The sequence below is a fragment of the Malaya genurostris genome, chromosome 1 (genome assembly GCF_030247185.1).
Source record: "Malaya genurostris strain Urasoe2022 chromosome 1, Malgen_1.1, whole genome shotgun sequence".
Classification (NCBI taxonomy): domain Eukaryota; kingdom Metazoa; phylum Arthropoda; class Insecta; order Diptera; family Culicidae; genus Malaya; species Malaya genurostris.
Genome location: NC_080570.1, coordinates 73,952,765 through 73,970,459, shown reverse-complemented (window position 1 = coordinate 73,970,459; position 17,695 = coordinate 73,952,765). Strand labels below are relative to the sequence as shown.

At 37.9% G+C, this 17,695-nt stretch overlaps 1 protein-coding gene across 1 annotated transcript; it reads left to right on the top strand.

The window, feature by feature from the left end:
- The first annotated feature begins 4,510 nt into the window (after positions 1 to 4,510).
- Positions 4,511 to 17,076, top strand: LOC131440482 (membrane alanyl aminopeptidase-like). Its single transcript, XM_058611797.1, has 7 exons — positions 4,511 to 4,669; positions 13,738 to 14,397; positions 14,467 to 15,805; positions 16,019 to 16,209; positions 16,265 to 16,430; positions 16,491 to 16,630; positions 16,693 to 17,076. Exons 1-7 carry the CDS (start codon positions 4,662 to 4,664, stop codon positions 17,006 to 17,008), a joined length of 2,820 nt encoding a protein of 939 aa, XP_058467780.1. The 5' UTR covers positions 4,511 to 4,661; the 3' UTR covers positions 17,009 to 17,076.
- The last annotated feature ends 619 nt before the right edge of the window (positions 17,077 to 17,695 follow it).

The window sequence follows — 17,695 nt, the reverse complement described above, 5'->3', positions numbered from 1 at the left end:
TACAATAAGGCATATACATGACAGTACTCCATAATCGTTCGGTTCTTTGACTCCATTATACCATAGGTTTTAGAGTTGTTCGCTGTCTCGTTTCAGTTTAGGATAATGTCAATTAGTAATTATATGCAGTCATAATACGAACTTAGTCTGTGCTTATTAGTTACGTGGGTAATCTTTCTTGAAGGGGTATCTACAAGAGTGCTGTTATTCTTTAATTATTATCTCTCGAATTGTTATCCGTTCGCCAAGACAACTCTGAAGCCATGTTTGGGGCAGATTTGTTACAATTACGAACATATTGCTTTCAATATAATATCACTATCGTAATCTACGACATCCGATCACCCTTTACAGAAAATTCCACCTGCACGCATAAATTACTGCTTTAAGGGGCGGGTAGGGTTTTATTTATTTATTTATTTATTTATTTATAATTATGAAATTCATCTGACAATAAAATGGTCTTAATGAATATGTATCAGTCAAGTCATAAAATTGTAGAACGTAGTATTTTCTGCGAAAATTTGTGAGTTGGTTCACAAAAATCGAAGAGATGTTCAACAGTGCCAAACGTCCTCAAACAAGATGTTATCGGTTCGTAATACCCGAACGTCGTTCGATGAAATCTCGGCTGCAGTAAACTGGTGGAGCGCAGCGATCGTTGTGAAGCACGGAAATCAAGTTGAGACAGAATCTTCGAAGAGTCGATATCACCGTTCATCAGTTTTGCCACGAAAACAGCTTGCTGAATTTTTCTGCGTCTTTCTAATGAGTCGAGTCCGATCAGTCGACAGCGATCAGGATACGGTGGAAGCTCAAGCGGATTCCTCCAAGGGAGGTTTCTTAGAGCAAGACGAACAAATCTTTTCTGTACGCGTTCAATCCGTAAATTCCAAACCAGCTGATACGGATTCCAAATTAGGCTAGCATTTTCCAGTATAGGACGAACCAAGGAGCAATATAACGCTTTCAAACAATGCGGATCTTTGAAGTCCCGCCCGATCTTCGCAATGAAACCTAATTGCCGTGTTGCCTTTGAAATTATAGTTGAACGATGTAGATTGAAGGTAAGCTTAGCATCTAACAAAACACCAAGATCATTAACATGATCAACTCTCTGGAGTTTTAGTCCATCAATTTCATAGTCGAATCGAATTGGATTCAGTATTCGGTGGAACGTTATGACCTGGCATTTTGCAATGCTGACAATAAGCCAGTTTCTATGACACCAGGCGACGAATGTATCAAGAAGATTTTGAAGCCGGATGCAGTCGTCGATAGAACGAACTTCAAGATACAATTTCAAATCATCGGCATATACTAATCTGCAACCAACACCGAGCAGCGAAACAGCATCATTGAAGAACAGCAAAAACAAAAGTGGACCCATATTACTGCCTTGAGGAACTCCAGATAGATTTGAAAACGGAGATGATACACAGGAGCCTAGCTTTATTCGCAAAACTCTACCACATAAGTAAGAGCAAAGCCATTCAATAAACTTTTGTGTTGCACCCAGCCGCGAAATCTTGCACAAAAGTATTCGGTGGTCAATTCGATCGAAAGCTGCTTTAAGGTCAGTGTATACTGCATCAACTTGTACTCTCTTTTCCAAACTCGAGATACAAGTGGAAGTGAAATCTAAGAGATTCGTGCTGACCGAACGACCTGGCATAAATCCATGCTGATCAGAAGAGATGTAATTTTTTGTACGAAGAAGTACCTCAGTGCTCACAATTATTTCAAATAGCTTAGATGCAGCAGATAAATTCGTTATGCCTCTGTAATTCCTTACGTCAATACGATCACCGCTCTTGTATACAGGAAACATAAAAGACTGCTTCCAAGTCACTGGAAAAATTCCTTGCTCAAATGATTTGTTAAATATAGTGCACAAAGGATCAGCTAAAACAGGAGCACAATGACTATACACCACAGAAGGAATACCATCTGGTCCGGGCGAAAACGATCGTTTTAACTTTTTCGCTGCGGCAACAATCATAACGGGAGTAATCAAAAATGTGTCAATGTGCGCTATATTCTCAGGAACATCCACCGCGGCGGTCTCCGCTTCGATACCGGAGGCAGTATTTTCAGCAAACACAGAAGCAAAGAACTTTGCGAACAGATCGCATGAGTCCAAGGTTGACATGGATTCAACACCATCGAGACAAACTTTTGAAGGAATCGATGAGCACTTGCGTTTCGAGTTTACAAAAGTCCAGAAATATTTAGGATTCCGACGAAGATTAGTTTGAATCCGCATAACGTAGGCTTTGTACAACCCCGCGTTTAATTTACGATAATTTTCACTGGAACTTTTAAACATTCGCTTTGTTTCAGAGCTATGCCAGCGACGATGTCTGCGCTGCCAAATATTGCGGGTACGTTTTAATCTACGAAGCCGTACAGTGGTCCAAGGTGGGCTCATTGGCCGTTTAACGAAAGGTAAATTTGAACTCAGCCATTGAATCAATGTGTCACAGAAAAAGGATGCCATTTCATTTACGTTACCGATTTCTTGCAGTGTTCTCCAGTTAACATTTTGTAAGAATTCAAGTAAAGCAGCAAAATCTATTTTCCTATAATTTAATGTTCTGGATTCATTCACGGACTCCATGTGACAGGAGTTGCCTTCGCCGTTAGTAGGCCACGTGATAACTAAAGGCGGATGGTGCGGGTCGACGGGTAGTATTGGAGCAACACTACAATCAACAACTAATTGATGCTCCAAAGAACAAAAAACCAAATCAAGCAATCGTCCGAGATGATTTCTGTGTTGGTTAGCTTGACAAAGATTTAGGTAATCCATGCCGTCAATCAACGCCGTGCCAGCAGCGGGTAGCAACGAAGAACAAGAGGAGAGTGTTTCCTCATTCCGTTGATTCCATACAATGCGGGGCTGGTTGAAATCACCGCACACCAGAACAATATCATTAGCAGAACTTTTACTGCACAATTCCGAAACAGTTGAAATGTGCGCATCGATCACATCAACGTTTTGGCTTTTATCAGGGGGAATGTACACACCGCATAGAAGTAACTTTTTACCCCGTACTGTAGTACTCGCACACACTTGTTCAAGACAGTTTCCATTTACCGTTTCAATAATAGAGCTGGCATATTTTCGAGAAATAGCAATCAATACTCCACCAAACGATACTTTGTCGCTATTCGCTGAGCTGCGGTCGCAGCGGAAAACATTAAAGGAGTTCCCAAATAACTGCTGCGAGTTGATTCGGCTATCAAGTCCAGTCTCGGTTAGAATGATAATATCGAAGTTGCAGTCACTCGTTGCTAAGAAAATATCGTCAATTTTTAACACTTTTGAAAAATCATTTATTATTTTCTTTATATTTTCTTATAGCATAAAACGTTTGAAGAATTTTCTGTGAAATTTTCAAGCCTATTGGAACGAAACTCTGGAAGTTATTGACCTTTATCTATGGCTATCTCATTCTACGAAGAAGCAAGAGCTCGGCGCATAGGCCCAAGATTTTGACTTCGATTGACTTTAAAACTTGACAAAGCATTCTTGAAATGTTTCGTTATAATAAATTATAAAAGAAAAAAATATGATTTTTTGAAAATGTTAGACCCTACGGGCTCCCTGGAGTAATTAATTGTTTCCATTGATTTTATAGACAAAAACCTTTAAACACGTTTTCCTCGAAAGCAGGTTTTGAAAGTCCGTGTCCATCGTCATTCAAAAACTACTGCACCAATTTTTTTCAAATTTTGCACACACTTTCTACATATAAAAAACCAGACCCCAACGTTCTCCTCTCCGTTGTTTGTTACTTTGGGGACGTTTAACAGCTACAAAATTGTGGATTTTTTCGTTAAAAATCGTAGTTTTCACTTTGAACAACCACCAAAAATTTAAAAAATTGAAAAAAAAATCAGACAGAAACGTTGGGGTCTAGAAAAACTTCTACTCTAATTATGCTGTGTTCATTTGTTCACTTCTGATTAGTCTGCGCTGAGATACAGTGGACACCGCAAATCATGATTTTTAGGAAAGCGATCTCAAAAATACCTCTTCACCGACTTATTTCTCAATATTTTTCCAAGAAAAAAATACAAAATGTTGTTCGAATGATGCTCTTGATCATACAAAACATTTGAATATATTTTGTTGAACGATAATTCTGAAAAAAAAAAACGCAAAAATGATGATTTTTTCATCGTTAAGACCCAAATGGACTTTTAATAATATTTAACTTAAGCATTGAGTACCACTCTGTGTACTTCAAATTGAATGTGCATAAAACAAAATTACAACTTGCTACAATTTAGCTACGTGCCTTAGATAAAGTACGGATTTGAGAGCATTGAAACTATCTGACGATTTTTCACATGCAATATATTGGAGATAGTAGAGTACTGAATATTTTGTCTCGTCATTTTTTGAATCGAGCGTTATCTCGAGCGTAGTTTGTAGAAGTGTTCTTTTTATGGTACATTTTCAAGCCCCGACACTCGTTCAGATATCCTTGTTATAACGGTCTGATAATGATGGTTATGACAGTCATGAACGCCTCTGGTCAGTTGTAATATAAGTACTACGCGTTCAATCGTTCTGTTGAATAGTTAGTCGGTAATTCCACGGGTGGCTACTTCGGCTTCTTCGCCGTGTGGTAGTCAAGTTCAATCATAAGATGAAAAGGTACGCAGAACCATTATGTTTAATAAGTGAATGAAGCGATTTCAACAGCGAAGATACGCTCAAAATGTTACATTTGAAAAATTAAAGTTGTTTTAAGTGACATTATGCTAAAGTTTGCTAATATAATATTTTTAAAATGTTTCGAAGAATATTTATTTTTTTTTACTGAAATGTAATTTGCTAAAGGTAGTAGTGAGTAGTGGTGAGATGAGCACATAGATGAATATTACGTGAACAAAACGTTAAAGCACAAATCTAGTGTTTATCGGTGGAATGCTGATGCTCGGGAGTATCGGACTGGGTGTTATCCTATCATTCGTTCTAAACTTCTAACCTAGGAGAAAGAAGGGGAAAGCGTATGCTTGACATCTCGTCTGGTTTATGGTGTCAGCAACCGAAAAAAAAAATTTTGAAATACCCTCGAGTTTTTCCATCCATTTTCGTCAATTTTCTTGTAGAAGTATTATATTTATGACACTAGTCTAGTGTTTCAGTGCGTCGTTATAATCGTTTGAAATTTTCAATCGCACATGAGTTTCTCAAAAAGAAATTCCGTAGTATTTCATAGTGCTCTTTTTTGTCCTTCTATAACGTATTATGTTTTTCGCTTTTCGAGCATTATTGTGTTTTCTAGGAGAGAGAAATATATTTTTAGGCAAAGCGGGGTATTGCAAATTACTCAGCTATAGGTAAACTCGAGTGAAAACAAACTCAGGTTCATCTTACTGATACAGTTTTGGCGCGCGAAAAAAGAAATCAATTTCTATTGTGTTCTATGTAACTGTATTTTTTATTTATTGTTATTTTTATATATTATTATATATTTTTGTTATATATTATTTAATATATTATATTGCTGTGAATGGGTTAGGGTCATTTTGCTGAATGCCGTTCTGCTGAAAGCCATTTCGTCGGATGACATTTCATCGAATTGGTCACTTAACCGAATGCCATTTCATCGAAAGCCGTTTTGCCGAAAGGGTCATTTCCCCGAATCATGCAATTGTCTTAATATCGTAATTGGAATTGATTTAATATAAAAAATGAATGATGGTGGCATGAACGCTCGTTTTGTTGACCTACAATTGTACTTCTTGAATAAAGATTGATTCCCGTACTCTTGAATAAAAAATTATTCATGAACCTCAGAAAGGAGTTCCCAAGAAAACTTGTTAACTTTATTAGCAACTAAGCAACAAAGCATTTGCATAGGCGTATCTATCAGACAAATGTTTGTGGTATTTTTCGTTTACTGAGTGAAAAAGAGAAAATATTCAATGCGGCTTCGCTACATCATTCAGGTTCATGTGCTGTACGACCTCGGAGACCGGGCAAACGAGGCGATTACAGGTTTGTATGCGAAAGGCCGCCGCTTCTGTCGGCGAGTCGGAAGCTAACTCATCTGGCGTTGCCTTGGCGGCTTTGTGCCGCCGATCCATCTTGGCGTCAATTATCCAAATGACGAAATGACGACTCCCATCGTAAATACGACTTAAAGTCTATTCGCACTATTCCGGGACGGGACCACCGGCACCGGGAAAAACTCGGCGATGCACACGCATGCACATGTCGGCAACTCAGTCATCACCTATGAGGAAAAAAAACGTCCCGGATCGTCCTGGATGGTTCTGTTCCGGCCGTCCCGGAATAGTGCGAATAGACTTTACTTTACTATGGGGCGCCTTTTCAAAATTTACTCTGTACAAGAATGGGTAGAACTCCATCGCGAATATCTCTTGTTGTATTTAGCGCAGCAATATAATTTTTTCACCATATCATCGGAAATATGATCAGCAATTCATGATAAAATTTTCAAAATAGTATTTGAAACCAATATCAATTATGTGGCCACCTTTATTAGCAATTACAAAATGACTCCTTTTTTCTGCTTTTACTATTACCTTTTCGAGCAGCTTGCGTGTTATAGCGTGGATTTTAGTACGAATGTTTGCCTTGAGCTCGTCAAAAGTTTGAGGCTTGTTGGCGTAAACCCCAGCGTTTCTGTTTGATATTTTTTTAAATTTTTGGTGGTTGTTTAAAGTCAAGACTACGATTTTTCACAAAAAAATCCGCAATTTTGTAACTGTTAAACCTCCCCAAAGTAACAAACAACGAAAAGGAAAACGTTGGGTCTGGTTGTTTACATGTAGAAAGTGTGTGCCAAATTTGAAAAAAAAAATTGGTGCAGTAGTTTTTGAATGACGATGGACACGGACATTCAAAACCTGCTTTCGAGAAAAAACACGTTTAAAGTTTTTTGACCATAAAACCAATGGAAACAATTTATTACTCCAGGGAGGCCGTAGATTCTAACATTTTCAAAAAATCATATTTTTTAATTATAATTTATTACAATGGAACATTTCAAGAATGTTTTGTCATGTTTTGAAGTCAATCGAAGTAGAAATCTTGGTCCTGTGCGCCGAGGTCTTGCTTCTTCGCAGAATGAGATAGCCATAGTAAAGGTCCATAACTTCCAAAGTCTCGTTCCAATAGGCTTGAAAATTTCACAGATTTTTTTTGAAATGTTTTACTATAAGAAAATATAAAGAAAAAAATAAATGATTTTTCAAAAGTGTTAGAGCCTACCCGTCCCTTTCCTTCCTTCTTGTTTCCTAAACAACCCCGTGAGATTTTGCTTTTGTTTATGATTGTACCGTTATAATTATGCAAGTGACGCATTGAAAGTTTGCAAAATTCACACAATCAATTAACTAGTACTTGCGATTATCGATATTCGGAAGTGTGGAAAACGCATGTTTACTTGTATTCACATCATCCAGTTATGTCTCTGACATTACCCTCCCGTCCTTTTATTTTTACTCAATGTAATTTTTGAACTGTTTTTGTCTTTCTCATACAAAAAGGCTTTGCAATCACTGTGACACCGACTTTTCAACCGGTCGGGCCCAAAATGCCGAGTGATTCCAAATATTTAGATAATATTAGGGGAAATAGCATTATTATTTTTATATTTAAAATTCTATCATTCACTATCATTTCATATAAGCAAAAAAAATCACTATCATTTTATATAAGCAACTCACTTAGTACTAGCACAATGAGGAGTGTATCGAAAAGTAGTTAGCAACATTGATTATTGAATAAAAAAGCGAAAAAAACATATTTTGACATCAGTTTTCGATATATTGTAGAAAAAATACATTTTTATGCATTTAACTGATTATATTGAAGAAAATTCTAGTTTCTGTGAAACGCTCGCATTTTGGACTTGACATTCTTCATTAAATTTGCACAGTTACTTTTGTGACTTTCCTGGCGGCAGCTGTCCAGTTTTTTTTGAACTCCTGCATGTTTTGGGACACTGTACCTTCCTTCCGAAAGTGCCGCTTGACAATTACCCAATACCTTTCAATTGGCCAAAGATACGGGCAGTTCGGTGGGTTGATGTCCTTTTCCACGAATTGTACATTATTTTTTGACAACCACTGTAGAACGGAGTTGGCGTAGTGGGCTGAAGCCAAATCCGGCCAGAAGAGAGGAGGAGCCTTATGCTTTCTGTACAGTGGCAGCATTCTCTTCTTCCAACATTCTTCCTCGTACACCTTGGCGTTAATTGTACCCTTCGTGAAAAAAATCGACGACCGCAAACCACAGGTGCAAATTGCTTGCCAGACCAACACCTTCTGCCCAAACTTTTCCATCGTCACCGTGGTGTCAGCGTCGTCCAGGTCCTGGTACACCGATTTCGTATAATATTGCTGTCCGGGCAGCGCTCGAGAGTCTTCCTTGGCGTAGGTTTCGTCGTCGATCAGGATGCATCCGTCTTTATTCTGTAGAATCCGGTTATACAGTTTTCACGCTCTTGTTTTGGCCTGAACTTGCTGTACCAGGGACTTTTTCGGCACCTTCTGTTTCTTTGTACGTTTTCAGGGAGTTCCGAATTTTGATCCGTTGAATTATCCCGATGCTGGTGTTGAACTGCTTGGCCAAATCCCGCGTCGACGCCGATGGGTTTTTCCTTATGTACTCAACCACTTTTAAGTCCCGGCCGGGCTGGCTGGGACCAGTTTTCCTACCGGATTGGGACAAATCCTGCATGGAAAGGGTCTTACCGAACTTCTCGATAATATTTTTGACACTGGTGTGGTGCCCTTTCACCCGGTTTGCAATTTCGTTTTACGTGACAGCACTTTCTGAGCACTAAGTGTGCAGAATTTTCTTTCGCGTTTCCAGATCAATTCGACTCATCGTTGAAACGATAAACCGTACCGAAACCAATCGATTGCGCAGCGGTTATTGCCATGTAAGCAAACATGTCACCGCAAAACACGCTGCAAAAAATTAAGCCATTTCAGAGTAATAACTGTTTGAATGTTGCTAACTACTTATCGATACACTCCTTATTCTGTTCGTCATAGATGAGTCAGGTCGAAAAGGCCGAAGGCCGCGAGTGCGCCGTCGGAAGCGCCGGCCACTGCGGGGGGCCAGCGTCACCGCAGAAATGACCTTTGTCTAGTTACGGGCGTTTGCCCGCATTTCCCAAAGCTAGGAGCTATCCCTCAGTTAAGTCCGAATGAGCGGCAGCGAGGACGGAGAGCAGGTCCTTAAAAACGATGAGCCGTAACCGTATTAGACCCTTCAGAATTGCAGTAAATTAGAACAATTTCGATTAAGCAGCATGTTCATCTGTTATGCCAAATGACTGTTATGACAAATAACCATCATGCCAAATAACCATTATGCCAAATGTCGTTATGCCAAACGGTATTATGCCAAACGGCTTAATGCCAAACGTGGTAGCCCCGTTTTTAGAATTTATAACCCTCTTTTTAATTTTAAAACCTATTAACTGCCTAACGTATGCCCAAACAAACTTTCTTGTGTACCCGGTGAACGACCATTATTAGGGTAAAACCGGGGGTAAATAAACGATATAAATAAATAAATAAATAACTTTCTTGTTCTATTTTTGAAAATATCAAATTTTGGATGTAAATTAGCCGAAAATAGCGAGATTTTTGCCAATAAATTCAAAGTACAATGATTTCTGTTGAATTGTGCGATCAAGCAAGCAATTTAGAATAACTGTTCTTGTATAAATCGTCGCTAATGAACGAAAACCAACGTTATACGAATATTGTATCGAAATATATCGGAAGAAAAACCATTGAGGCCAATTTTTTGCCCTTGGGTAGTAGAATCATGATTTTGAATAACTGTTTAGCAGTTTTAGCTGCAACTTCTGCAATTTAAAAAAAATGTTTCAATCCCTTTAGTGGTGTCTTTCTCATTTTAATAATATTTTCGTAAATATCGCTAGAGGATTCTTAAAAAAAAAACAAATCACTCATTCATTAAAGTTTGAAAACTAGAAAGGTAATTTGGGAATAAACTAACGTAAACCTTATCAATTTCCAAACAGTTATGAGTTTAAGTTAGAAGAATTTTCCCCTTTTGCATCGTCGCAATTTTCAACAAACTTAGCCCAGTAGTTCCGGAACCTGAAGTCGTATCTGTATGAAATTCTATAGTAACATACGGAACCACAAGATCTTTCATTTGAGCTTAAGTTTGTGAAAGTCGGTTTTGTAATCTCAGAGAAATATTCAAGTGAGTTCCGTTTTTAAGTTTTTAATTACTATTTCCGGTACTTCCTGAATCGAGAACTGGACTAGGTTTTTGTGGCCAGTGAATTGTTTACAAATTGAAATAGTTATATTTATTTAGAATTTTTTATATTTAGAAGAATTTTTCTCTTCTTGTGTCGTCACAATAAATGACGGTTTGCCACTTTTTACACACTTCACACTGTAGTTCGGATCGGAATAAAGTTCAATATCGTTCTATGGGAAAGTAAGGGCACTCATTTGAGCCTAAGTTTACGAAAATCGGTTCAAACTAGTAATTCCTGACGGAGGGTATGACCATAGAGGTATGACTATAATTGAACTGCGTGACGCCCAAGCATAGATGAACATGCTTGGTTCCTCTGTTCAATTAGGCTTTTTCGCATTGCGTGCCAAACCGCGTCCATTCTAAATATTAATATTGATTTCTTCTCGTAATTCTAGTAGGAAAGATACATTTTATGCTTGAGAATTTTCAACGGCTAGTAAAAACACACTTCTTAAAAAAAAGAGAATGGAAGCATTCGTCTCAGGTGTTTCTAAACATGTCTCAAAGTACATAACATGTCAATACAGGGTCCGGCACTCGAAGTGTAACCAATTAAAAAGGCCATAAATTTAGTTTGGAAAATTACTTTTACTTAATTCAAAGTACAAAATGTGTAAAAATAATACAAAATTCAGAATCAATTCACTTTTGCTCGATATGACCACCTTTTGCCTTGACTTGATGACTTGAGAGAGCGAAGGAGTTGCTTCGTTTGGCCGAAAGCGGTCAATTTCCGAACATTGTATTTTCTGACGAGAAAATTTTTCCAATTGAGCAATTCGTAAACTCTCAAAACGATAGGGTTTACTTGACCGACCGTTCATACGAGAAATTGAGTCATCGATTGGCCACCAGGAGGCAGCACCCGCAACAGATAATGGTTTGGGCCGCTGTAACCGCAGATGGGCGCTCTCCAATCGTTTTCATCGAGCCTGGCGTCAATGTAAATGCGACATATTATCGGGAAAGTATTCTGGAGTTTGCTTTGAAGCCGTGGGCAGACAAACATTTCGGTGGTAGACCATGGACGTTTCAGCAGGAATGGCTGAAAAACAACGTTCCGAACTTCATCACGTCCACACAATGGCTCTCGAATTCACCAGATGCGAATCCAATGGATTATTCTCTTTGGGCCATTTTGGAGAGCTAAGTCCGAACTAAAAGATACACCAGTCTCGAGGCGCTGAAAAAAGTTATTGTCCGCGAGTGGGCCAAAATACCTGCAAGTCACATTCGGCCAAACGAAGCAACTCCTTCGCTCTCTCAAGTCATCAAGTCAAGGCAAAAGGTGGTCATATCGAGCAAAAGTGAATTGATTCTGAATTTTGTATTATTTTTACACATTTTGTACTTTGAATTAAGTAAAAGTAATTTTCCAAACTGAATATATGGCCTTTTTAATTGGTTACACTTCGAGTGCCGGACCCTGTACGTTAAATTAAGCTACTTTGAAAACAATCAGATTAACTTTTAAAAAGAATTCAAAAGTTTTGCGATCGGGTAAACAAAATTTACACAAATGAGTTACGTTTTTTCACTTTTAATGCTGTTCAGCATATCCTTTTAATCGGGTAGTTTTCCATATCCTATTCCGGTTTCTGCGAAAGGTAATAGAACTGATATTTCATATATACTTCTAAAAGTCAACACGGATTCATAGCCATCTTCAAACCATCTTTCATCATCCTATATATACAATCGCGTCTACAGGTTGATGCTATCTACGCAGATTTCTCGACGGCATTTGATAAAACGAACCGTCAAATAACAATTACTAAGCTCGACAGACTTGGTTTTAGTGGCGCATTTATATCTTACTGGTCGTGGAAAGTGGGGAAACTACACATCAGTTCCATTTGCAGTTAGTTTCGTTTAGATTAGAACCGTTCATATTTTTACTCTATCTTAATGATCTGAAATTCTCAATGTAACGCTTCAAACTTTCGTTTGCTGATAACTTTGAACTGTATCATTTGATAAAAGAACAAGAAATTTCCTGCAGTTTGCAAGCTTATTTCGATACATTTGTGAAATAGTGTCATACTAGCAAGATGATACTAAAAGTTTTTAAATGTTCCGCTATATCTTTGTTTCGCAGACACTCAAAAATTAGATATGACTACAATCTTTTGCAAAATGTTCTTAAAAGCGATTCATTCGAAGGACTTAGCAGTTATTCTTGATCACAAACTTAACTTCAAGATTCACATCGACTACGTAATTTCGGAGGCTAATATGTCGAATATATCAATTCTAACTATTCAGCAAAGAAAAACATCCGTTAACACTGTTAACAGCAGTAAAGGATGGTACTGCAATAACAAATTTTCATATTTTGCTGAGAGTTCGGATGAAAATTACATGCCGAGATTTGAATAGCTGTGATCGGCAAAAATGCTTCAGTGCGTGCACACACTGTATACAGTAAATTTCAATCGAATTCTCAGCAAAATATTACATTTAGTTACTGCAGTGTCACCATCTGCTGCTGTTAAAGGATGTTTATTTGTTTTTTTTTATGAACTAACGCTAGAATTGATATTTTCGGCAGATCCGCCGTTTAAAGCTCATCAAATGGGTCAAGATGTTCCTCTGGGACGAGAGGTGCATTATCACAAGGCTAAAACTCTATCACAATGAATAATGATAGCTCAACAGTATCACTGTAACCAACTGGTTAAGTTGTTGGAGATTAAGCTTTCATTGTTTTATGATACAAAGTACACTATTATGACTATAAATTTGCTTGATAATGCCGATTACTTCTTGTATGTTTATTACCCTCGAATGTACAGATAAGAATTCCAACTGTAGAATATCTCAACCAATCAATCATTGTTATACGTATGCTGCTTATCAGATGTTGCTCAAATAATTGCGCAACTAATTCGAATCGATATTCGTACAAGCGCTCGAGAAAAAAACGCTACTTAAGCCACCTCGAAGGGTGACATTGTCTCTCTCTTGCTATTAAAATAGTATCACAAAACATTTTTTTTTCTTCGAGCTAAGAAATAGCATAGTTTGTCTGTGATCTCGTTTATACTATTATATCTCCGGAACCATAAGATATAATGGTATAAACCGGTCAATAACTCAATAGTATATTTCAAAAAAGCAAAAGGTTTTTTAATTCGGTTGAGACACCTCCGGGATGATTGGGCGGATTGATAAATAGAGCGGTCTGTCGATGATGTCACTCATACCATTATATAATCTTCGGAACCGGAAATGTATGCAATTTGAACTGGAGGAATTACTCAACAGAAGCTTTCAAACTAGTCTAAGGCTCCGATCCAAAATCGGGTTCTCCAGCAATTTTGTATCCTTTCTACAGAGAAAGGCAAACCTTTTTGCGAGTTACTCAACGTGCTATCGGACAGAATATATTATAATACTCATAATGTATGATATTTTTTTCATTCCAGTGCGCGGAGTCTATTTCTATGTCTGGTAACAGTTTTCTGTTCCGTGCTCTCAAATCCGGTAGATCTTTTTCATCCTGAAGTTTTTGAAGAGTCTCTACGAGCAGAGCTGGAAGAATACCGTTTGAACGATGACGTTTTACCATCTCATTATGATATCGAGTTAACTCCATACTTCGAAGACGAGGGCGATCACAAAGCATTTACTTTTGATGGGGAAGTTTTCATCACGTTAAGACCAACAAAGGCCGAGGTTAAGAAGATTGATCTCCATGTAGCTAGTATTACAATAGAATCCGTAAATTTAAAATTATTTGATAATAGTAAAGATGTGAAGCTTGGGGAAGTTAGTTACAACAACGATACGGAGATCCTCAGCATACCAGTGAATGATGTATTTGCGGAGATGGAGGATTACTTACTAATTATTCGTTACATAGGTGTTTTGGGTGATGATATGAGGGGATTTTATAGAAGTTATTATAAGGAGAGAGACACGAAAATTTGGTTGGCGTCCACTCAGTTCCAGACTACGTCAGCGAGGCGTGCATTTCCTTGTTTTGATGAACCTAAATTCAAGGCTACATTCCAGTTGAAAATCAATCGTCCGTATACTTATCGATCGTTTTCGAATACTAAAATCATGAGCCAGTCCTACATTAGGTAAGATTTTAAGATAGCATGAAATAGTTATGAAAAACTTTAATTTCGTTTCGTTTCGTTTCGTTTTAGTGACACTCGTATTCAAGACTTGTTTGAAGAAACTCCGGTGATGTCAACTTATCTGGTTGCATTCATTGTGGCCGATTACATAGAGAACACAAAGAGCAATATGGGTATCTTGGCTCGACCCGAGGCATGGGATCAGACCAAATACAGTTTGCAAGTCGGTATTGATTTGTTACACGAATTAGAAATGTGGATTGATTATCCATATAGTTCCGTTCCGAGTATGGATCGAATGTATATGGCAGCGATTCCAGATTTTTCAGCTGGAGCAATGGAAAACTGGGGCTTGCTGACTTATCGCGAGACCAATATACTCTACCATAGCGACGATTCGACTAGCATGCAACAGCAGCGCATTGCTGCAGTCATTGCACACGAAATTGCTCATCAGTGGTTTGGGGATTTGGTTACTTGTGAGTGGTGGGATGTCACTTGGTTGAATGAAGGGTTTGCTCGTTACTTCCAATACTATGGTACAGCTTTGGTTGAAGACAGCTGGAATTTGCCATACCAGTTCGTAATTGAACAGCTACAGGGAGTTATGCAGATGGATAGCTTGGAATCAACTCACCCCATGACTCACGATGTGTATACTCCGGCTCAAGTGAGCAATATTTTCGATAGCATCTCATATAATAAAGGGGCTGTTGTATTGAGAATGGTTGAGCATATCCTATCTACGGGAAGATTTAAAGCTGGTCTTGCAGCGTACATCAAAGAACGTGCGTTCAAAACTACTAGACCAGAAAATCTATTTGCGGCACTTAATATGCAAGGAAATCCTACAATAGGTAGTTTTATGAAACCATGGACAGTCCAAGCTGGTTATCCACTAGTAAGTGTGATTCAAACTACCGATGGATTTTCGGTAAAACAAAAAAGATTCCTCCTCAGCGGTATGGCTCATGAAGATAAAACGCTATGGCCTCTTCCTATTACTTATGCAACGAAGTCCGAAGATTTTGACAACACAAAACCGTCTATTATCGTTGAAACCGAAGAGTCTAAAATTAATGTTACCAATCCAGATCAACTGCCGTACTTCATTCTAAACAATCAGCAGGTCGGATACTATCGCGTGAACTATGATGCAAAAAATTGGGAAAAAATCAACAAAGCACTTAAATCAAATGGTTTTGGCGGTATCCACGTCCTCAACCGAGCACAGATTGTTGATGATTTATTCAATTTAGCTCGCGCAGGAGAAGTTAAATATGAAACAGCATTAGAAATCATAGATTACCTTCAGGATGAAACGGAATATCCACCCTGGTTATCAGCAGTGAACGGTTTCACAATCTTATCTCGCCGGATTCATCATGACGACGAAGAGTTATTCGCTGTAAGAACAATTAGATTTACCATGCTATTCAGAGATCAATGTTTTAGTTTTCAATAATTGAGAACAAATACCTACTTTCTTCGGTAACACCAACCGTTACTTGACTGGTACTGTTTCTGGTTTTTAACTAGTAAATTTAACGGTCGAATACTGAAAACTAAAATGCCGATCCAAAGCATTAAAATTTCCTAAAACAATTTCCACCATTTTCAGCAATATATCTTACATCTATTCAGGAAGGTATATAGTTTAGTGAAATTCCAAGAGCCTGCGGCGAACGAAGATCGTCTCTTAACGTACCTTCGAATAAATGTTCTTCAATGGGCTTGCAACTATGGTTTGGAAGCATGCAAAAAGGATGCTGCTGCCGAATTCAAGCGGTATTTTGAGAACCGTGGCAAAAAGTATGGACTAAAATTACACGAATTTTTACATAACATTGATAATTTTTGTATTTAGAGTTCATCCTGATATTCGACAAGTTGTCTATTGTGAAGGTATTCGTCAGGGCACTGAAGAACACTTCAGCTTTCTATGGAATCAATATCTTTCCACTAACGTGGCAACCGAACAGATTCTTATTCTTCAGGGACTAGGTTGTGCTAAAGATAAACAGCAAATTCACGTAAGTGAAGGTTCTATACATTGAATATAGGTATTGACGTTTCTCAAATTTTTCTTTCAGACACTGATGGATGCTATAATCTCAGATAATATCAGACCGCAAGATAAGAGTAGTGCCTTTTCATATCTTCTTGCCAATCCATACACTCTTGATCATCTTTCCGAGTATCTACGAACGAATTATACAGAATGGGCCGAAGCGTAAGTATAACAAGTGTATGTGAGAGTATGTGCGCTGAAATAGTTTTATTTACAACTTTTAGACATGGTTCGTACATGAACGTGGCATCGGCGTTCAACAGTTTGTTGGCACGCATGAAAACCGCTGAACAGATAAGCAATATTGAAACATTCGCGACCAATAACAAAGATGTGCTTGGTGAATCGGCCTACAACTCAATTCAACAAGGGATCTCTGATGTCAACGCTAACCAAAAATTTATAGAAAACAATCGTGAAGTCTTGAAAAAATTCCTTAAAGAGAGAGCTTCCGGTGCTAGTACAATAACCATATCTTTGATTACATTAATTGGAGTTGTTATAGCTGTGATGCGGAAAGATTTTATGTTTAATTTATAATTCGATTTCAGTAGTATAAAATGAAATAGAAAGACTGAAACAACTGTTGAAAATAGTTTACGAGAGAATTTACTAACTTTTCTTTAGTTGCTTACATTCCTGTAGCAGATACGAACAAGTATTACATTTTCACACAAGATTAGGTCGTCATTCTTTCATCTTCCTGCCATACAGTTTCAGATAGAGTCGAGTTCTTATACATATGCAGCGAGAATGAGACCTGGCACACCGATCTTCAATATTAGTTTCTCATCACTTATCAAAATATTTTGACGAATTTCTACACTTGCTAGCAGAATTGTTTTAAGGGATGCAAAAGAACTCGAAAATTATTTTTTTTAAGTATATGCTCTTTTAAACAGAGAGTATAAAAATGTTATAAGCAAGGTTTGTGGTCAGATTTTTGTATAGGAAAAATACATTTACGTACTCGAACACTCTTTGCGTGAGGACGAGAGAGACTTTCTTTTTTACAGGACATACACACTAAACAATACCTTTGGCTCGGACCTAAAGACTGTCCCAGGAAGTATGGTTCAGAATCAGTCAATTTTTATGGCTGCGTCCTGTTGTTTACACTCTTCTCCAACCACTTGAGCAGTTGTTTATTCGTTTTCATTAGTTTGTTTCGAAATGCGTGGACTTTCAGCAGAACAACGTTGAAAAGTTGTGTACAAATGGTGCACA